Source organism: Aquarana catesbeiana, linkage group LG10 (assembly GCF_042186555.1).
Source record: "Aquarana catesbeiana isolate 2022-GZ linkage group LG10, ASM4218655v1, whole genome shotgun sequence".
Classification (NCBI taxonomy): Eukaryota; Metazoa; Chordata; class Amphibia; order Anura; family Ranidae; genus Aquarana; species Aquarana catesbeiana.
Genome location: NC_133333.1, coordinates 2,668,631 through 2,691,609, shown reverse-complemented (window position 1 = coordinate 2,691,609; position 22,979 = coordinate 2,668,631). Strand labels below are relative to the sequence as shown.

The following is a 22,979-nucleotide window of genomic DNA, read 5'->3' as shown; positions in this document are numbered from 1 at the left end:
CGAGGATTAACCCCCCCCGCTCACCGTACCGGACACACCGGGGTCATTCATGGGCGAGGATTACCCCCCCCGCTCACCGTACCGGACACACCGGGGTCATTCATGGGCGAGGATTAACCCCCCGCTCACCGTACCGGACACGCCGGGGTCATTCATGGGCGAGGATTAACCCCCCGCTCACCGTACCGGACACGCCGGGGTCATTCATGGGCGAGGATTAACCCCCTGCTCACCGTACCGGACACGCCGGGGTCATTCATGGGCGAGGATTAACCCCCTGCTCACCGTACCGGACACGCCGGGGTCATTCATGGGCGAGGATTAACCCCCTGCTCACCGTACCGGACACGCCGGGGTCATTCATGGGCGAGGATTAACCCCCCGCTCACTGTACCGGACACGCCGGGGTCATTCTTGGGCGAGGATTAACCCCCCGCTCACTGTACCGGACACGCCGGGGTCATTCATGGGCGAGGATTAACCCCCCCGCTCACCGTACCGGACACGCCGGGGTCATTCATGGGCGAGGATTAACCCCCCGCTCACTGTACCGGACACACCGGGGTCATTCATGGGCGAGGATTAACCCCCCGCTCACCGTACCGGACACGCAGGGGTCATTCATGGGCGAGGATTACCCCCCACGTACCGGACACACCGGGGTCATTCATGGGCGAGGATTACCCCCCACGTACCGGACACACCGGGGTCATTCATGGGCGAGGATTACCCCCCACGTACCGGACACGCCGGGGTCATTCATGGGCGAGGATTAACCCCCCGCTCACCGTACCGGACACGCCGGGGTCATTCATGGGCGAGGATTAACCCCCCCCGCTCACCGTACCAGACACACCGGGGTCATTCATGGGCGAGGATTACCCCCCCCCGCTCACCGTACCGGACACACCGGGGTCATTCATGGGCGAGGATTAACCCCCCGCTCACCGTACCGGACACGCCGGGGTCATTCATGGGCGAGGATTAACCCCCCGCTCACCGTACCGGACACGCCGGGGTCATTCATGGGCGAGGATTAACCCCCTGCTCACCGTACCGGACACGCCGGGGTCATTCATGGGCGAGGATTAACCCCCTGCTCACCGTACCGGACACACCGGGGTCATTCATGGGCGAGGATTAACCCCCTGCTCACCGTACCGGACACGCCGGGGTCATTCATGGGCGAGGATTAACCCCCCGCTCACTGTACCGGACACGCCGGGGTCATTCATGGGCGAGGATTAACCCCCCGCTCACTGTACCGGACACGCCGGGGTCATTCATGGGCCAGGATTAACCCCCCCGCTCACCGTACCGGACACGCCGGGGTCATTCATGGGCGAGGATTAACCCCCCGCTCACTGTACCGGACACACCGGGGTCATTCATGGGCGAGGATTACCCCCCACGTACCGGACACGCCAGGGTCATTCATGGGCGAGGATTAACCCCCCGCTCACTGTACCGGACACACCGGGGTCATTCATGGGCGAGGATTAACCCCCCACGTACCGGACACACCGGGGTCATTCATGGGCGAGGATTAACCCCCCGCTCACCGTACCGGACACACCGGGGTCATTCATGGGCGAGGATTAACCCCCCGCTCACCGTACCGGACACGCCGGGGTCATTCATGGGCGAGGATTAACCCCCCGCTCACCGTACCGGACACGCCAGGGTCATTCATGGGCGAGGATTAACCCCCCGCTCACCGTACCAGACACACCGGGGTCATTCATGGGCGAGGATTACCCCTCACGTACCGGACACACCGGGGTCATTCATGGGCGAGGATTAACCCCCGCTCACTGTACCGGACACACCGGGGCATTCATAGGCGAGGATTAACCCCCCGCTCACCGTACCAGACACACCGGGGTCATTCATGGGCGAGGATTAACCCCCCGCTCACCGTACCAGACACACCGGGGTCATTCATGGGCGACGATTAACCCCCCGCTCACCGTACCAGACACACCGGGGTCATTCATGGGCGACGATTACCCCCCACGTACCAGACACACCGGGGCATTCATAGGCGAGGATTAACCCCCCGCTCACCGTACCAGACACACCGGGGTCATTCATGGGCGAGGATTAACCCCCCGCTCACCGTACCAGACACACCGGGGTCATTCATGGGCGAGGATTAACCCCCCACTCACCGTACCGGACACACCGGGGTCATTCATGGGCGAGGATTACCCCCCACGTACCGGACACACCGGGGTCATTCATGGGCGAGGATTACCCCCCACGTACCGGACACGCCGGGGTCATTCATGGGCAAGGATTAACCCCCCGCTCACCGTACCGGACACACCGGGGTCATTCATGGGCGAGGATTAACCCCCCGCTCACCGTACCGGACACACCGGGGTCATTCATGGGCGAGGATTAACCCCCCGCTCACCGTACCGGACACGCCGGGGTCATTCATGGGCGAGGATTAACCCCCCGCTCACCGTACCAGACACACCGGGGTCATTCATGGGCGAGGATTACCCCCCACGTACCGGACACACCGGGGTCATTCATGGGCGAGGATTAACCCCCCGCTCACTGTACCGGACACGCCGGGGTCATTCATGGGCGAGGATTACCCCCCACGTACCAGACACACCGGGGTCATTCATGGGCGAGGATTAACCCCCCACTCACCGTACCGGACACACCGGGGTCATTCATGGGCGAGGATTACCCCCCACGTACCAGACACACCGGGGTCATTCATGGGCGAGGATTACCCCCCACGTACCAGACACACCGGGGTCATTCATGGGCGAGGATTACCCCCCACGTACCAGACACACCGGGGTCATTCATGGGCGAGGATTAACCCCCCACTCACCGTACCGGACACACCGGGGTCATTCATGGGCGAGGATTACCCCCCACGTACCAGACACACCGGGGTCATTCACGGGCGAGGATTAACCCCCCGCTCACTGTACCGGACACACCGGGGTCATTCATGGGCGAGGATTAACCCCCCGCTCACCGTACCGGACACACCAGGGTCATTCATGGGCGAGGATTACCCCCCACGTACCAGACACACCGGGGTCATTCATGGGCGAGGATTAACCCCCCACTCACCGTACCGGACACACCGGGGTCATTCATGGGCGAGGATTAACCCCCCGCTCACCGTACCGGACACACCGGGGTCATTCATGGGCGAGGATTACCCCCCACGTACCGGACACACCGGGGTCATTCATGGGCGAGGATTAACCCCCCGCTCACTGTACCGGACACACCGGGGTCATTCATGGGCGAGGATTACCCCCCACGTACCGGACACACCGGGGTCATTCATGGGCGAGGATTACCCCCCACGTACCGGACACACCGGGGTCATTCATGGGCGAGGATTAACCCCCCGCTCACCGTACCGGACACGCCGGGGTCATTCATGGGCGAGGATTAACCCCCCGCTCACCGTACCGGACACACCGGGGTCATTCATGGGCGAGGATTAACCCCCCGCTCACCGTACCGGACACGCCGGGGTCATTCATGACACAGTGAATGGGACTTTCTCCGGTGGTGAATCAATCTCTGTCATATAATAGACATGGAAGATTCACCTGCAGAGAATGTTTGATAATTGACACATTCACTGCGTGATAAATATGCCCCGTAGTGTCACCTATCACAACGTAGGACAGGCCAACCAATCACAGCAAGGCGATCCCCATCAGATCCCTCCCACAGAGTATTACATGTGTCAATCACGGGAAGACAATATAAGAATAGACTTCAGGTAGTCGTGTATCTTTTCTCAGTGAATGTATCTGGATACATTGTATATAGAGAGAAATTAGGAATATAAGGAATAATAAGGTGTGGGGGGAGGGGAGGCCATGTGGGCTGCCATAACCTCTACTTAGAAGTACAGTATAGTGATTGCACTTTGCTGCTCCTCTTCCCTCAGTCTCTACGGGTCGGATCAGACGAACAGATTATTGTACTGTGTATGGATGTTCAATTGCTCTGATTGGTTCTTCATGAAATCCTAAATCCTCATCTTTATCCTCTTCCCTCCAGGCGTCGCGTCTCATCGTCACATTTGATGAACACGTCATCAGCAATCACTTTAAGTTTGGAGTTGTCTACCAGAAACCGGGACAGGTCAGGAGTGTGATTGTACGGTTATTGTCAGGTTGGCTGATTTGAGGTTTGGGGGGGCAGTCAGGGATTTGTGGTCTGTGATATAATGTGTCGGCACTGTTGAGGTCACCATAGCGGGGGGGTTATGGGGAAGATTAAGGTTTACTCTCCCGTAGAGGTGTCATCGGACTGTCTATAACATTGTTAATAGCTGACTGCACAATCGGTATTTGCGGTCCACTGCCATCACCAACCATCATTATGATGGTGATAGAGGGACTGAACATTAAGTCCTATCACCCACCCAGGACCAGTCCTCATTTGTAAGGCTAAAAGTGTCCCAGGGATCATTAGCTGGGTGTTGGTGATAATAGTGTGGATGGATGTTGATGATGGATGATGGTGGTGACATGTGTCAGGGATGGATGTTGGTGATGATAGATGTTGTTGATGGGTGATGTTGGGGATGGATGTTGGTATTGAGTATTGGTGGTGGTAGATGTTGGTAACGATAGGTCTTAGTGATGCGTGTTGATGGTGATAGATGTTGGTGATGGATTAATTTTATGGAGGTAGATGTTGTTAATGATGGGTGTTAGTGGTGCGTTCATGATAGATGATAGATAGATGTTGGTAGATGTTGATAATGGGTGGATAGATGTTTGTGGTGATGGGTGTTGATGGTGGTAGAAGGTGGTGGGTGGATGGATGTTTGATATTTGTGTTGATGGTGATGGGTGTTGGGGATAAGTGTTGGTGGTGAAGGGTGCTGACAATGAGTGTTGGTGGTGATGGATGTTTGGGATCGGTGTTGGTGGTTATAGGCATTGGGATGGGTGTTGGTGGTGATGAGTTTTGGGATGTTCAAGATGTAGAAGTGTTGGTGCTGGCTTTTAATGTCTATTGTAGCGTTTGTAGAGTGTTGGTGGTGATGGATGTTTGTGTTGGTGGTGGTGATGAGTGTTGGGGATGAGTGTTGGTGGTGATGGATGTTTGTGTTGGTGGTGTTGGGGATGAGTGTTGGTGGTGATGGGTATTGGGATGAGTGTTGGTGGTGATGGATGTTTGGGATGGGTGTTAGTGGTGATGGCTTTTGGGATTTTCAAGATGTAGAAGTGTTGGTGCTGGCCTCTTAATGTCTATTGTAGCATTTGTAGAGTGTTGGTGATCATGGATGTTTGTGAAGGGTGTTGGCGGTGATGGGTGTTGGTGGTGATGGGTGGGTGTTTGTGGTGCTGATGGGTGTTGGGATGAGTGTTGGTGGTGATGGGTGTTGGGATGAGTGTTGGTGGTGATGGGTATTGGGATGAGTGTTGGTGGTGATGGGTATTGGGATGAGTGTTGGTGGTGATGGGTATTGGGATGAGTGTTGGTGGTGATGGATGTTTGGGATGGGTGTTAGTGGTGATGGCTTTTGGGATTTTCAAGATGTAGAAGTGTTGGTGCTGGCTCTTAATGTCTATTGTAGCTTGTGTAGAGTGTTGGTGATCATGGATGTTTGTGAAGGGTGTTGGCGGTGATGGGTGTTGGGATGAGTGTTGGTGGTGATGGGTGTTGGTGGTGATGGGTGGGTGTTTGTGGTGGTGGGTGTTTGTGGTGGTGATGGGTGTTGGGATGAGTGTTGGTGGTGATGGGTATTGGGATGAGTGTTGGTGGTGATGGGTATTGGGATGAGTGTTGGTGGTGATGGGTATTGGAAGGAGTGTTGGTGGTGATGGGTATTGGGATGAGTGTTGGTGGTGATGGGTATTGGGATGAGTGTTGGTGGTGATGGGTATTGGAAGGAGTGTTGGTGGTGATGGGTATTGGGATGAGTGTTGGTGGTGATGGGTATTGGAAGGAGTGTTGGTGGTGATGGGTATTGGGATGAGTGCTGGTGGTGATGGGTGTTGGCGGTGATGGGTTTTGGGAATTTCAAGATGTAGAAGTGTTGGTGCTGGCCTCTTAATGTCTATTGTAGCGTTTGTAGAGTGTTGGTGATCATGGATATTTGTGATGGGTGTTGGTGGTGATGGGGGTTAGTGGTGGTGGGTGTTTGTGGTTGTGGGTGTTTTTGGTAGTGATGGGTGTTGGGGGTGAGTGTTGGTGGTGATGAGTGGTGGGTGGTGATGGGGATGAGTGGTGGGTGGTGATGGGGATGAGTGGTGGGTGGTGATGGGGATGAGTGGTGGGTGGTGATGGGGATGAGTGGTGGTGGTGATGGGGATGAGTGGTGGGGGTGATGGGGATGAGTGGTGGTGGTGATGAGTGCTGGGGATGAGTGTTGGTGGTGATGGATGTTTGGAATGGGTGTTGGTGGTGATGGGTATTGGGATTTTCAAGATGTAGAAGTGCAGCGCTGGCTTTTAATGTCTATTGGAGAGTTTGAATGTTGGTTTTCAGTGGTTGCTGTTGGTATTCTGTGGTATTCTGCTGACGTTCTGGAACCCCTTTGTCTTTTAGACGACAGAAGAGGAAATATTCAGCACCACTGATGAGAGTCCAGCCTTTGCGGAGTTCCTGGAGCTGCTGGGGGAGCGGGTTCTCCTGCAGGACTTTAAGGGGTGAGTCGGAGGGGACTTGCCAGGTGACTGACCAACACTGACACCCTAGAGTCAGAGTCTAGATGATTGGTCAGTCACCCTTAATGGAAAATTCAACTCAGGTTAGCTCTGGGCATAGAGACATCTTCTGCAACAACCAATCGGTGTGCACACTGGGAGGAAGAGGTGTAGGAAAAATGCTGGCCTTTTTTGTTCTACTGTCTATATGTGTAACAAATATAGTGGATCACTGTAATGGTGGATCACTGTAATGGTGGGTCATTGTAAATGGTTATACAAGAAGAGTTGGAAGACCATCTCATTGATGTCCAAAGGGTCACTCCACCCAAAACTGATACTTCAGTAATTGGTGGATGCTGGAGAGGTAAAGCCCCTGACAGGCACTTCTGTTTCTTTTGGAGTCTATTGGTGGAGTCTGCTGTGCACATTATGAGGGGTTCCCACTATCCCTGCTGAATTTTTATTTGGGATTATTGAGAATATGCCAGCAGGAGGCGGGACGCACAAAGGTGGGCAGGAACAGAGATGGAGCTATGATGGGAGATGTCACTTTTGGGTGGACTCCAGATGACCCCTCCCCCATATTGTATTTATATTGCAGTTTCCGGGGAGGTTTGGATGTCACTCATGGACAGACGGGAACAGAATCCATCTACTGCAACTTCCGTGGGAAGGAGATCATGTTCCACGTGTCCACTAAGCTGCCATACACTGAGGGGGACGCCCAGCAGGTAGCGCATATCCTGTACCCCATGTGTACCCCGTGTGTTGCCCCCTCCCCACTTCCTCACCTCTTCCTCCCCACTTCCTCACCTCTTCCTCACCTCTTCCTCACCTCTTCCTCCCCACTTCCTCACCTCTTCCTCACCTCTTCCTCACCTCTTCCTTCCTGTTCAGCTGCAGAGGAAGCGGCACATCGGGAACGACATCGTGGCCATAGTCTTCCAGGATGAGAACACGCCCTTCGTCCCCGACATGATCGCCTCCAACTTCCTGCATGCCTACATCGTGGTGCAAGTTGAGGAGTCCGGCACCGCCAACACTGTGTACAAGGTACCCCCCTCCCCAAAACACACTAGACCCAACAGACAGGCAGACCAGATCTGACAATGTATTACGTGAGGGTTGCAATCGCTGGTCTCAGCGTCTCCGGGTGTTATCATAAATGCAACGATCGACCGCGGCCAAAGAAACGATCTCATTGGATGACAGTAGTCTCATCCCAGGGTGTGCCAGGTCATATCATATACAACGGGGTGAGGACCAAGGCTGCTGAGCATGCTGGGACTTCTAGTTCCTCACTAATGGGGATGAGCAAAGATGGGGGTTTTCTCAAAAATTTGGGCAAAATGTATTGTCATTGGGGGTGACATTAAGGTGACTCTCTGAATCATATGAAAAACATACAAGGGGGCTGTTTTATCTGTCAAAGGATTGATATCTGTCCATCCAGTCCTAAAATTTACACAGCATAACCATGTCTGGCCAGACAGGAGACTTCTCTGCTGCAGTTCAGTAACAATTACAGCTCTTGTCCCTCCCCCAGCCAGTGATTGGACAGTGAAAGGAGAAGTAGCTGACAGAGGTTCTCTCGGTCACCCTGCTCTCTCCTCCTGTTTACCTGTCATTTGTTAGCACATGAGCACTGTGGCTCACCTGATTGGCTCCTTGTGCTGCTTCTCCCTCCCCTTGTCTGATCTCTGCTGTACAGGCCAGGACTGTAAGGGGCCCGATTCTAGTTCATATTCAGGTCTTGTATATAAAAGAATACATTTTATGATGTATTAATAATTGATTTGGGAGTTTTATATCTGCATAGAGTTCAGCTTCTGGGTCTCTTATTTTATTTTATTTATTTCAGGTACTTATATAGCGCCGTCAATTTACACAGCGCTTTTACATATACATTGTACATTCACATCAGTCCCTATACCCTCAAGGAGCTTACAATCTAATGTCCCCAACTCACATTCATACATACTAGGGCCCATTTAGACAGGATCCAATTAACCTCCCAGCATGTCTTTGTAGTGTGGGAGGAAACCGGAGTACCCGGAGGAAACCCAACACAGGGAGAACATGCAAACTCCAGGCAGGTAGTGTCGTGGTCGGGATTCAAACCAGCGACCCTTCTTACTGCTAGGCGAGAGTGCTACCCACTACACCACTGTGTCTCTTCAGACATTGGCGTCCTGCAGCGTTCCATTAACATGCATTTGGCTCCGCAGCGCACCACAGCGCATGGCGGTGCATTACTGGGCAATGTGCTGGGGCTGCATCGCCATATCATATACAGTGCCTTGAAAAAGTATTCATACCCCTTGACATTTCCCACATTTTCTCATGTTACAACCAAAAATGTATTTTATTGGGATTTTATGTGATAGACCAACACAAAGTGGCTCATAATTGTAAATGATAAATGATACAAATAAATATGTGAAAAGTGTGGGGGGAGGGGCATTTGTATTCAGCCCCCTTTACTCTGATACCCCTAACTAAAATCTAGAGGAACCAATTGCCTTCAGAAGTCATCTAATTAGTAAATAGAGTCCACCTGTGTGTCATTTAATCTCAGTATAAATACAGCTGTTCTGTGAAGCCCTCAGAGGTTGTTAGAGAACCTTAGTGAACAAACAGCATCATGAAGGCCAAGGAACACACCAGACAGGTCAGGGATAAAGTTGTGGAGAAGTATAAAGCAGGGTTAGGTTATAAAGGAATATCCCAAGCTTTGAACATCTCACGGAGCTCTGTTCAATCCATCATCGGAAAATGGAAAGAGTATGGCACAACTGCAAACCTACCAAGACATGGCCGTCCACCTAAACTGACCGGCCGGGCAAGGAGAGCATTCATCAGAGAAGAGCCAAGAGGTCCATGGTAACTATGGAGGAGCTGCAGAGATCCACAGCTCAGGTGGGAGAATCTGTCCACAGGACAACTATTAGTCGTGTTCTCCACAAATCTGCCCTTTATGGAAGAGTGACAAGAAGAAAGACATTGGTGAAAGAAAGTCATAAGAAGTCCTGTTTGTAGTTTGTGAGAAGCCATGTGGAGGACACAGCAAACATGTGGAAGAAGGTGATCTGGTCAGATGAGACCAAAATTCAACTTTATGGCCTAAAAGTAAAACACTATGTGTGGGGGAAAACTAACACTGCACATCACCCTGAACACACCATCCCCACCGTGAAACATGGTGGTGGCAGCATCATGTGGTGGGGATGGTTTTCTTCAGCAGGGACAGGGAAGCTGGTCAGAGTTGATGGGAAGATGGATGGAGACAAATACAGGACAATATTAGAAGAAAACCTGTTAGAGTCTACAAAAGACTTGAGACTGGGGAGGAGGTTCACCTTCCAGCAGGACAACGACCCGAAACATCCAGCCAGAGCTACAATGGAATGGTTTAGATCAAAGCATATTCATGTGTTAGAATGGCCCAGTCACAGTCCAGACCTAAATCACATTGAGAATCTGTGGCAAGACTTGAAAATTGCTGTTCACAGACGCTCTCCATCCAATCTGACAGAGCTTGAGATATTTTACAAAGAAGAATGGGCAGAAATGTCCTCTCTAGATGTGCAAAGCTGGTAGAGACATCCCCAAAAAGACTTGTAGAGAAAGGGGGTTCTACAAAGTATTGACTCCGGGGGGCGCCATACAAATGCCCCTCCCCCACACTTTTCACATATTTATTTGTATCATTTATCATTTTCCTTCCACTTCACAATTATGAGCCACTTTGTGTTGGTCTATCACATAAAATCCCAATAAAATACATTTGTTTTTGGTTGTAACATGAGAAATGTGGAGAATCTCAAGGGGTATGAATACTTTTTCAAGGCACTGTAAAGTGAATGGCGACGCACTGCACTAACCTGCGGTGATGGGAACGGCTGCAACAGAATGGTGCATTTCATCTCTTACCCTGGAGGTTCCAGAAGCTCCTCCCACCTCTCCTGATCGCTGTGATAGTCATCACATGACTTCGTTGGTAAACAATGCAGCATGGTGAAATCAGAGTCTGAATCCAATTTGGGTAAATCTGCGGCTCAGTAGGTTTTTCCGGTGACCGCCTGACGCTAATCGGTGGTGATGGGAGTCAGCGGTGGGTCACGCCCCTGTCAGCCCCCATTACCACTGATAGCGGCTGAGCGGTCCCCGCTGGCGCTCCATGTGCAGCGTGTTCAGGGGGTCTGACTGCCGCCGTTGCTGTCTTTCAGGTCTCGGTGACGGCTCGGGACGACGTGCCTTTCTTCGGTCCACCCCTCCCCGAGCCGGCAGTTTTCCGGAAGGTAAGTCCCGGGGTCATGTGACCAGAGGCGGACAGCTGCCCCTCTGCTGGTACAAATTACTGTCGTCTCGTTGAGTTTCGGGGCCTGAGCCATCAGACTGTCAGTCCTGAACGCTCGGACTGCGGAGAATCCTTCCATCACCGCTCTTCTCTTCCTTCACTCAGGGGTCAGAGTTCCAGGAATTTCTCCTGACGAAGCTGATCAACGCGGAGTACGCCTGCTATAAAGCCGAGAAGTTCGCCAAGCTGGAGGTGAGACGTAAACCCGCCCCCGAGGAGCACACCACCTCTCAATGGGGGAGATTCCCGGGGTTAGACCCTCTGTGGGAATTGTACGGCTCTGATAGCGCTGCCATTCATGATGTGTAGTGTATACTGTTGCTGGTGTCACCTTCTGATTCTTGTCATGTTAGGAGCGCACGCGAGTAGCGTTGCTGGAGACTCTGTACGAGGAGCTTCACATTAACAGCCAATCCATGATGGGCCTGTGCGGGGACGATGACAAGATGGAGAACGGAGGGGGAGGAGGAGGTGGATTCTTCGAGTCTTTTAAGGTGAGAATTGTATTAGTACGGTACGCCCTCTAGTGGCTGCCTTTATAATGGGCAGTGCTGTCAGTACAGGAGCTGAGGGCAGTCAGCCATACAACAGCAATGTGCACCATCGCCCTCTAGTGGCTCTCTGTGTATTAGGCAGCGCTGTCAGTGCAGCACTTTCCGGTAACGTCTTCCTGCACCCATCAAAGAATTATATTGATTAATACGGATCTACAGGGCAGAAGCCAGCGAATGTTCGGTGAATGGCGGATTGTCAGGCAGATTGTAGAGACTGGTCGTTCCTCAGGCAGAGTCTTTGGTTGGACGAATGTGAAGGGCGCAAACTGTATTCAGTTCAGTCGATTTATTACAGCTGAGCAGATATCCTCCAAGTGCATCGCCCCCTCCGTCTACTGCCTTCTCTTACACTGTCATATACTGACACCTGGTGGCTGAAGGGCAGTACTGCATAGTTACCATTGTTCTTACCAGAGGTGTCCCTACACATTACCAGAAGGGGTCATCGTCCCTACACGTTACCAGAGGGGGCATCGCCCCTACACATTACCAGAGGGGGCATCGTCCCTACACGTTACCAGAGGGGGCATCGTCCCTACACATTACCAGAGGGGGCATCGCCCCTACACGTTACCAGAGGGGCATCGTCCCTACACATTACCAGAGGGGGCATCGCCCCTACACATTACCAGAGGGGGCATCGCCCCTACACATTACCAGAGGGGGCATCGTCTCTACACATTACCAGAGGGGGCATCGCCCCTACACATTACCAGAGGGGGCATCGCCCCTACACGTTACCAGAGGGGGCATCGCCCCTACACATTACCAGAAGGGGGCATCGTCCCTACACATTACAAGAGGGGGCATCGCCCCTACACATTACCAGAGAGGGCATCGCCCCTACACGTTACCAGAGGGGGCATCGTCCCTACACGTTACCAGAGGGAGCATCGTCCCTACACGTTACCAGAGGGGGCATCGTCCCTACACATTACCAGAAGGGGGCATCGTCCCTACACTTTACCAGAGGGGGCATCGTCCCTACACATTACCAGAAGGGGGCATCGTCCCTACACTTTACCAGAGGGGGCATCGTCCCTACACATTACCAGAGGGGGCATCGTCCCTACACGTTACCAGAGGGGGCATCGCCCCTACACGTTACCAGAGGGAGCATCGCCCCTATAGGTTACCAGAGGGGGCATCGTCCCTACACATTACCAGAAGGGGGCATCGCCCCTACACGTTACCAGAGGGGGCATCGCCCCTACACGTTACCAGAGGGAGCATCGCCCCTATAGGTTACCAGAGGGGGCATCGTCCCTACACATTACCAGAAGGGGGCATCGCCCCTACACGTTACCAGAGGGGGCATCGCCCCTACACGTTACCAGAGGGGGCATCGTCCCTATACGTTACCAGAGGGGGCATCGTCCCTATACGTTACCAGAGGGGGCATCGTCCCTACACGTTACCAGAGGGGTCATCGCCCCTACACGTTACCAGAGGGGGCATCGTCCCTACACGTTACCAGAGGGGGCATCGTCCCTACACGTTACCAGAGGGGGCATCGTTCCTTTCCTACACATTACCAGAGGGGTCATCGCCCCTACACGTTACCAGAGGGGGTATCGTCCCTACACGTTACTAGAGGGGGCATCGTCCCTCCACGTTACCAGAGGGGGCATCGTCCCTCCACGTTACCAGAGGGGGCATCGTCCCTCCACGTTACCAGAGGGGGCATCGTCCCTACACGTTACCAGAGGGGGCATCGTCCCTACACGTTACCAGAGGGGGCATCGTCCCTACACATTACCAGAAGGGGGCATCGCCCCTACACGTTACCAGAGGGGGCATCGTCCCTCCACGTTACCAGAGGGGGCATCGTTCCTTTCCTACACATTACCAGAGGGGTCATCGCCCCTACACGTTACCAGAGGGGGCATCGTCCCTACACGTTACTAGAGGGGGCATCGTCCCTCCACGTTACCAGAGGGGGCATCGTCCCTCCACGTTACCAGAGGGGGCATCGTCCCTCCACGTTACCAGAGGGGGCATCGTCCCTCCACGTTACCAGAGGGGGCATCGTCCCTCCACGTTACCAGAGGGGGCATCGTCCCTACACGTTACCAGAGGGGGCATCGTTCCTGCACATTACCAGAAGGGGGCATCACCCCTACACGTTACCAGAGGGGGCATCGTCCCTCCACGTTACCAGAGGGGGCATCGCCCCTACACGTTACCAGAGAGGGCATCGCCCCTACACGTTACCAGAGGGGGCATCGCCCCTACACGTTACCAGAGGGGGCATCGTCCCTATACGTTACCAGAGGGGGCATCGTCCCTATACGTTACCAGAGGGGTCATCGCCCCTACACGTTACCAGAGGGGGCATCGTCCCTACACGTTACCAGAGGGGGCATCGTCCCTCCACGTTACCAGAGGGGGCATCGTTCCTTTCCTACACATTACCAGAGGGGTCATCGCCCCTACACGTTACCAGAGGGGGCATCGTCCCTACACGTTACTAGAGGGGGCATCGTCCCTCCACGTTACCAGAGGGGGCATCGTCCCTCCACGTTATCAGAGGGGGCATCGTTCCTACACATTACCAGAGGGGTCATCGCCCCTACACGTTACCAGAGGGGGCATCGTCCCTACACGTTACCAGAGGGGGCATCGTCCCTACACGTTACCAGAGGGGGCATCGTCCCTCCACGTTACCAGAGGGGGCATCGTTCCTTTCCTACACATTACCAGAAGGGGTCATCGTCCCTACACGTTACCAGAGGGGGCATCGTCCCTATACGTTACCAGAGGGGCCATCGTCCCTATACGTTACCAGAGGGGTCATCGTCCCTACACGTTACCAGAGGGGGCATCGTCCCTACACGTTACCAGAGGGGGCATCGTCCCTCCACGTTACCAGAGGGGGCATCGTTCCTTTCCTACACATTACCAGAGGGGTCATCGCCCCTACACGTTACCAGAGGGGGCATCGTCCCTACACGTTACTAGAGGGGGCATCGTCCCTCCACGTTACCAGAGGGGGCATCGTCCCTCCACGTTACCAGAGGGGGCATCGTCCCTCCACGTTACCAGAGGGGGCATCGTCCCTCCACGTTACCAGAGGGGGCATCGTTCCTGCACATTACCAGAAGGGGGCATCACCCCTACACGTTACCAGAGGGGGCATCGTCCCTCCACGTTACCAGAGGGGGCATCGTTCCTACACATTACCAGAGGGGGCATCGTCCCTACACGTTACTAGAGGGGGCATCGTCCCTCCACGTTACCAGAGGGGGCATCGTTCCTACACGTTACCAGAGGGGTCATCGCCCCTACACGTTACCAGAGGGGGCATCGCCCCTACACGTTACCAGAGGGGGCATCGCCCCTACACGTTACCAGAGAGGGCATCGCCCCTACACGTTACCAGAGGGGGCATCGCCCCTACACGTTACCAGAGGGGGCATCGCCCCTACACGTTACCAGAGGGGGCATCGTCCCTACACGTTACCAGAGGGGGCATCGTCCCTATACGTTACCAGAGGGGTCATCGCCCCTACACGTTACCAGAGGGGGCATCGTCCCTACACGTTACCAGAGGGGGCATCGTCCCTCCACGTTACCAGAGGGGGCATCGTTCCTTTCCTACACATTACCAGAGGGGTCATCGTCCCTCCACGTTACCAGAGGGGTCATCGTCCCTCCACGTTACCAGAGGGGGCATCGTCCCTCCACGTTACCAGAGGGGGCATCGTTCCTACACATTACCAGAGGGGTCATCGCCCCTACACGTTACCAGAGGGGGCATCGTCCCTACACGTTACTAGAGGGGGCATCGTCCCTACACGTTACCAGAGGGGGCATCGTCCCTCCACGTTACCAGAGGGGGCATCGTTCCTACACGTTACCAGAGGGGTCATCGCCCCTACACGTTACCAGAGGGGGCATCGTCCCTCCACGTTACCAGAGGGGGCATCGTCCCTCCACGTTACCAGAGGGGGCATCGTCCCTACACGTTACCAGAGGGGGCATCGTTCCTACACATTACCAGAAGGGGTCATCGTCCCTACACGTTACCAGAGGGGGCATCGTCCCTACACATTACCAGAGGGGCATCGCCCCTACACGTTACCAGAGGGGGCATCGTTCCTACACATTACCAGAGGGGTCATCGTCCCTACACATTACCAGAGGGGGCATCGTCCCTACACGTTACCAGAGGGGGCATCACCCGTACACGTTGGACACCAGGAGGAAAATAATGGGACTTTACATGTGCCTCCAGTAGTAACTCAAAATTCCATTAAAAGAGTAATCATTACATTTTATTGGTAAACAAATATTAAAATGCATATTAGAGGTCATAGATGTATCAACAACCACTTCCTGAAAAACCCAGATGTGGTGTCTAGGCAGCAGCTGTAACAAAGTTGACGCGTTTTGAGGAAAAACCCCACTTCCTCAGGACCTTACAGACTGAAGATAGAAAACAAGGGACAAAAGTGGGGAAAAAATAATAAGCAAAGCAGGTAACATTAATAATACATTACTATAGGACAGGGAACAATAATAAATGAACAGAGTAGATAGCAGTGACAATACATGAATACAGGGTGGGTAGCAGTTATAATATATTAATACAGAGTAGTTAGTAGTTATAATCCATGAACACAGAGTAGGTAGCAGTGATAACACATGAATACAGAGTAAGTAGCAGTGATAACACATGAATACAGAGTAAGTAGCAGTGATAACACACGAATACAGAGTAGGCAGCAGTATTAACACATGAATACAGAGTAGGTAGCAGTGATAATACAATTTCTTTTTCAGTGGTGACCCATACAGGTCCTCTGGAATATTTATATCTCCTTTTCCCTTGGTCCTTCTCTCTGCAGCGCGTCATTAGGAGCCGTAGCCAATCCATGGACGCCATGGGGCTCAGCAATAAGAAGCAGAACACCGTCTCCACCAGCCACAGTGGCAGCTTCGGACACAACAACCCAGAGATGCCCAAACCTCCGGGAATAGTGAGTGTTCAGTATAACAGGGATCCCCTGGGATCGGGGGGGGGGGGGGGTGTATAGGGTCTCCGACAATATCACAAGCTTGAACTTTGTATCACAGCTCACCGCCATCTTTATTTAAAGGGCACCCCACTAAATACTGGGCCCTGGTGCAGGGGACAGGAGTGGATTGTGGAAGTTGATTCCCATGGAGCTGATTGTAAGGTCTAACCTCAGAAAATGTTATTTCTGGATTTCAACATTCTGGGGAGATTTTCCCTTATTTCCTGCCCCTGTGACACCCATACAAGAAAGAGAGGGTCACCGGGACAAGAAGACACAAAGATCCCGCCTCTCCACCAATAATGGTTTTGTCTTGGTGACTCATTAGAGAGACTTCCCGCCATGACAGGAAATGAGGGGGAATCTCCCTGACTGATGCTCTATAACGCTCCTCCACTCCATCCAAAATTAAATCAGTTTTTGCTGGTGTTGGACGGTGTGGAGCAATTCAGATCCGATATCGCAGCTTTCCAGCAGGCTGGCCAATCACTAGGCGGCTCTCCTGGGATGTAGCGGATTCTGGAACTATGTAGAGAACCCAGAACAATGGATTGGGGATATTCAGTCATCCATCCTTTACCTCAAGTGGCTGATAGTTAGTCCTTCATTGAAGCGTTATCAGTCCATGGAAGGAGGCTTCCCAGTCCATAGAGTGAGGCGTTCCTAACCCATGGAAGTAGGCGTTCCCAGTCAATGGAGGGGAGGTGTTCCTAGCTCATGGAGGGAGGTGTTCCTAGCTCGGTATTCCCAGCCCATGGAGGGAGGCGTTTCCAGCCCATGGAAGGAGGCGTTCCCAGTCAATGGAGGGGGGGTGTTCCTAGCTCATGGAGGGAGGTGTTTCCAGCCCATGGAAGGAGGCATTTCCATCCCACAGTGGATGGTGTCCCTATCTCATGGAGGGAGGGGTTTCCAGCCCATGGAGGGAGGCGTTTCCAGCCCATGGAGGGAGGCGTGTCCAGCCCATGGAGGGAGGCGTGTCCAGCCCATGGAGGGAGGCGTGTCCAGCCCATGGAGGGAGGCGTGTCCAGCCCATGGAGGGAGGCGTTTCCAGCCCATGGAGGGAGGCGTGTCCAGCCCATTGAGGGAGACGTTTCCAGCCCATGGAAGGAGGCGTTTCCAGCCCACAGTGGATGGTGTCCCTATCTCATGGAGGGAGGGGTTTCCAGCCCATGGAGGGAGGCGTTTCCAGCCCATGGAGGGAGGCGTGTCCAGCCCATGGAGGGAGGCGTGTCCAGCCCATGGAGGGAGGCGTGTCCAGCCCATGGAGGGAGGCGTGTCCAGCCCATGGAGGGAGGCGTTTCCAGCCCATGGAGGGAGGCGTGTCCAGCCCATTGAGGGAGACGTTTCCAGCCCATGGAAGGAGGCGTTTCCAGCCCACAGTGGATGGTGTCCCTATCTCATGGAGGGAGGCGTTTCCAGCCAATGGAGGGAGGCGTTTCCAGCCAATGGAGGGAGGCGTTTCCAGCCCATGAGGGAGGCGTTTCCAGCCCATGAGGGAGGCGTGTCCAGCCCATGGAGGGAGGCGTTTCCAGCCCATGGAGGGAGGCGTTTCCAGCCCATGGAGGGAGGCGTTTCCAGCCCATGGAGGGAGGCGTGTCCAGCCCATGAAAGGAGACGTTTCCAGCCCATGGAAGGAGGCGTTTCCAGCCTACAGTGGATGGTGTCCCTAGCTCATGGAGGGAGATGTTCCCAGCACATAAAGGAAGGAGTTTCCAATCCGGGTGGGAGATGTTCACAGCTGATGGAGGGAGATGCTCCTAGCCCATGAAATAAGGTGCTCCCAGCCCATAGAGGGACATATTCCTGAGGAAGAAAGTGTTCCCGGCCCATGGAGGAAGGTGTTCCCGAATGGGTGGTGTTCCCAGCTCATATAGGCAGGTGTTCCTCGATGGAGGGTGTCCTCAGCCCATGTTGGTAGGTGTTCTCAGATGGGAGGTGCTCACATGGAGGAAGGAGTTCCCAGTCCAGGCAAAAGGTGTTTCCAGCCAATAGAGGGAGATTTTCCCAGTCTAGAGGAGCCAATGGAAGAAGGTATTCCTAGCCAGTGAAGAAGTGTTTCTGGCCCATGGAAGGAGGTGTTCCCAGTGGGTAGGTGTTTCAAGCTAGTGGAGGGAGGTGTTCCCAGCGGGTAAGTGTTCCCAGCCCATGGAAGGAGGTGTTCCCAGCGGGTAGGTGTTCCCAGCCAATGGAGGGATATGTTCCCAGCGGAAAGGTTTTCCCATCCCATGGAGGGAGGTGTTCCCAGCCCATGGTGGCCCTGGTATACACGCCATCATCCCGGATTAGTCTGCCATCACAACCATAAGCTCCCACCATACGGTATCTGGCACGGTGATTAACCATATCTGACGACAGACAGTCCATTCTGTGCATGACTGGTTTTCTCTCTTTTTCTCTCCCGTCTCTCTCTCCTGTCCGGTTCCTTTTCGTTTCATCATCCGGTTCTGTCTCCTTAACTAACGCTCCATTATTTCCTCTCCATTAACCCTTTTCTGCCCACATTTCATCTCCTCTGTGTCTCTGTGCCACGCTCCTTCCTGCCCACTAGTCGTTGCTTGTGCCAGGGAAAACGCCCAACCGGCATGGACGCCGCGGAAGTGCCATAGGCATAGGAACCATAGAAGAGGTGGATGTTTTCTCCTGCTCACAGAAGGGTTGTATTGGGGGGGGAGTTTGTGCTGGAAATGATTTTGTCTGTATATTTACCACCCAGCGAGACGCAGGATCCCGCACAGCCCCTCTGCCACCGCTGCCTGCTACCCGTCCAACACACCCGCCAAACAAAACCCATTACATTTACTTTTTATATTGTTACAAAGAGAGAATACACATCATGGAAACATTTCAGGGTGACGCCCCTGCTGGTAATAATCCAACAAAAGACGAAACGCGTTCAGCCAATAGACAACAATTAATAATTAGAAGATCTCCATCTACAGAACCCACACCCACCGTAGATCCAGAGGAAAGCACAACAACCCCCCATATAGCATGGTCCAATGTACTACAACCGGGGCAAACCCCATCCTGACCCCCTGAGGTGATCTGATATTCCCGGGATCAGCAATCTCTCTTTCCATCACTGAGATAAAATTTCCTATCAATATTAATCAATGATTTCCCTCCGCGGAGTTCATATTCCTTTATATTAGTGCCAAGGAGACATACGAGACCTCCCTGTGCCGGGATCTGATAGGATGAATATCGGTAGAACAGGCAGTAGTGTCCCGTCCCCCTCCCCCGCTGGCTTATAATAGACGTGGATTATATTTGTGGGAAGTGACATCATTTCATCTCTTCTAGTCTCTCATCGTTCCGGGAAAAAGTCCCACCAGGAAGAAGTCCGGACCCTTCAGCTCCAGGCGGAGCAGCGCCATCGGCATAGAGAACATACTGGAGGTCCAGGAGAAGAGGTGAGGGGCCAATCTATAGGGATCGATCTATAGGGATCCATTATAGCTCAAGGTACTCAGGGGTGAGTTGATCTGGAGTAATCCATGATTTCTCAGAGCTGATCTCTCAGGATCCCTCAAGGATAGTGGTTCTGGAGGAATCTGTAATTTCTCAGGTCAAAGTTGATCTCTTGTGATCCCTCCAGGATAGTGGATCTGGAAGGATCAGTGATCACTCAAGGCAGAGTTGATCCCTTGGGATCCATACAGGAATAGTGGATCTGGAGGGATCAGTGATTGCTCAGGGGAGGGTTGGTCTCTTGGAATCGCTCCAGGATAGTTGAGCTGGGGGATCAGTGATCACTCAATGCAGAGTTAATATCTTGTGATCCCTCCAGGATAGTGGATTTGGGGGATCAGTGATTGTTTAGGAGAAAATTGATTTCTAGGGATCTCTCCAGGATGGTGGATCTGGAGGGACCCGTGATCACTCAGGGGAGGTGGTCCCTTGCGCTCAATACAGGAAAGTGGATCTGGAAGGACCAGTGATCACTCAGGGGAGAGTTGATCTCTTGGGATCTCTCCAGGATAGTGGATCTGGAGGGATCAGTGATCACTTGGGAGAGTTGATCTCTTGGGATCTCTCCAGGATGGTGGATCTGGAGGGATCAGTGATTGCTCGGGGGAGAGTTGGTTTCTAGGGATCTCTCCAGGATGGTGGATCTAGAGGGATCAGTGATCACTTGGGAGAGTTGATCTCTTGGGATCTCTCCAGGATGACGGATCTGGACGGATCAGTGATCACACAGGGGAAGTTGATTTCTAGGGATCTCTCCAGGATGGTGGATCTAGAGGGATCAGTGATCACTTGGGAGAGTTGATCTCTTGGGATCTCTCCAGGATGGTGGATCTGGAGGGATCAGTGATTGCTCGGGGGAGAGTTGGTTTCTAGGGATCTCTCCAGGATGGTGGATCTAGAGGGATCAGTGATCACTTGGGAGAGTTGATCTCTTGGGATCTCTCCAGGATGGTGGATCTAGAGGGATCAGTGATCTCTTGGGATCTCTCCAGGATGACGGATCTGGACGGATCAGTGATCACACAGGGGAAGTTGATTTCTAGGGATCTCTCCAGGATGGTGGATCTGGAGGGATCAATGATTGCTCGGGGGAGAGTTGGGATTGTTGAGAATTTACAGAGATCCCCGGGATTAATCGGTCATTGCTGTAGATCTAGATTACGTAGAGCAAACTGAGGAAAGTGTGGGTGTCCCGGTACACAACCCGCCCGCTACCCTGTTGTTTCCATATCCCTGCCACAAGAGGATAGAAGAGGAATATTCCGCCTCTGAGCAACAACACAAAATGTTTTATATTTTACAGGGAAAGCCCAACAGGACCCCAGGAGACCCCGGACAGTGGCCACGCCTCCCAGGAGCCCAAATCTGACGAATCCTCCAATCACAGCTCCCCGGAGATGCCGACCACCAAGAACCGGTACTGTCCCCTCCCCCTTATCCCCTCCTCCCAGGATTCCTGGAACACTCTGGTCATGTGACGGAATCTCCCTCTACTTTCCAGGATGGAATCCACTTCCCGGATGGAAAACCAGCGAGATTTCTCCCGGTCCTCGTCCAGCGCCAGCAGCTTCGCCAGCGTAGTGGAAGAGAACGAGCTGCTGGATGACGAGGACGACGACGGGATGGTAAGAAGACAACCATTTCTGGGATGTCTAGAGGGCCTGAGAGTTATCCGGGAATCTTCCAGGGGGTTCAGTGTCTTCTGTCCTTTTTTGTATAGAATAACTTTACTTATAAAGATCAAAAAAACATCAACTTTTCCACCAGTATAGAAAGTCTGACATAGAAAATTACAATGTGCAAACCGAGAGAGCGGAGGAGAAAGGGCAAACTGCAGCAGACTCAGATGATGTCATCAGTCTGCTGCAGGCAGGAGGAGTCATTTCCTCAGTCTCCCCTCCCCCAGTGATCAGACTGTACGTTGTAACTTTGTAGAAGAAGGAGGAGTCATTTCCTCAGTCTCCCCTCCCCCAGTGATCAGACTGTACATTGTAACTTTGTAGAAGGAGGAGGAGTCATTTCCTCAGTCTCCCATCCCCCAGTGATCAGACTGTACATTGTAACCTTGTAGAAGATATAGTGAAAAATCTGTTTCTCCTCCTCAGGAAAGTGTTTCGGCTTCGGGAAACTCCCACAAGCGAGATTCCCTCATATACAGCACATGGTTGGAGGATAGCGGGAGCAGCGTCAGCACCGCCAGCGGAGCCAGTTCATCAGGTGACGATCCCACATCTTATACAGAAATCTCACCGTTTAGTACGACCCCTGTGTGTGGTGCCCCTCCCCCCTTTGGGGCGGCCATTGCTCAGTGCAGTGCGGGGTGAAGGGTGATCGATGGGTCGCTGCTCCGTTATAGACGCAGATTTTCCGCCTTGATAGCCGCGTCACCTTCTCTCCTCCAGGGTTCCCGCGCTCCCCGCAGCCGGATGTCCGGAAAATGGGAGGAGACTCCTATCCAGAGATTAAAATCCAGCTGGAAGGGACAGAACAGCACACAGCCAATCAGGTGAGACTCGGATCAGGCGGAATTCCGATTGGTCATGGTCAGTTCGGGGTAAAGGAAATCTTCCCAAAGGGTGACTACACACATCACAATCTGATTGGACGATCTCCTTTAAATTTCCCAGGACTGAGTAATATGAAGATGAAGCATTTATCCAATCATATGACTGATACAGAAGTGTAACCAGAGCCTTCGGGGGGCCCCGGTACAAGAACTCAGGACGGGTCCCCCTGACACCCCCATCCCCCCCTCCCCTTCCATCCGAGCCCCGGGCTTCCATGGACATCCTCCCAGAACTCCGCCTCCCGCGTGCCCCCTCGGGTGCCCATCCAGCCTGGTCACGGCTGATCACAGATCATGGTAAAGGGCCAATCACAGCGGCCCTTTACCGTGTGATCTGCTGAT

General features: G+C 53.3%; 1 protein-coding gene across 10 annotated transcripts in view; it reads left to right on the top strand.

The window, feature by feature from the left end:
* The window catches only part of RAP1GAP (RAP1 GTPase activating protein), a 165,427-nt gene that overhangs the window by 139,906 nt on the left and 2,542 nt on the right, over positions 1–22,979 (top strand). For 8 of the 10 annotated variants that reach the window (XM_073601468.1, XM_073601469.1, XM_073601471.1 and 5 more), the window contains 14 exons: positions 4,060–4,143; positions 6,565–6,665; positions 7,267–7,396; positions 7,563–7,718; positions 10,895–10,966; positions 11,131–11,217; positions 11,379–11,519; positions 16,430–16,561; positions 19,149–19,226; positions 19,904–20,013; positions 21,375–21,488; positions 21,573–21,696; positions 22,177–22,288; positions 22,474–22,577. In XM_073601468.1, coding sequence (XP_073457569.1) covers positions 4,060–4,143; positions 6,565–6,665; positions 7,267–7,396; positions 7,563–7,718; positions 10,895–10,966; positions 11,131–11,217; positions 11,379–11,519; positions 16,430–16,561; positions 19,149–19,226; positions 19,904–20,013; positions 21,375–21,488; positions 21,573–21,696; positions 22,177–22,288; positions 22,474–22,577 — 1,545 coding nt within the window. The remainder of the gene's footprint in view (positions 1–4,059; positions 4,144–6,564; positions 6,666–7,266; positions 7,397–7,562; positions 7,719–10,894; positions 10,967–11,130; positions 11,218–11,378; positions 11,520–16,429; positions 16,562–19,148; positions 19,227–19,903; positions 20,014–21,374; positions 21,489–21,572; positions 21,697–22,176; positions 22,289–22,473; positions 22,578–22,979) is intronic. The other 2 variants (XM_073601470.1, XM_073601467.1) reach the window with 1 other exon arrangement.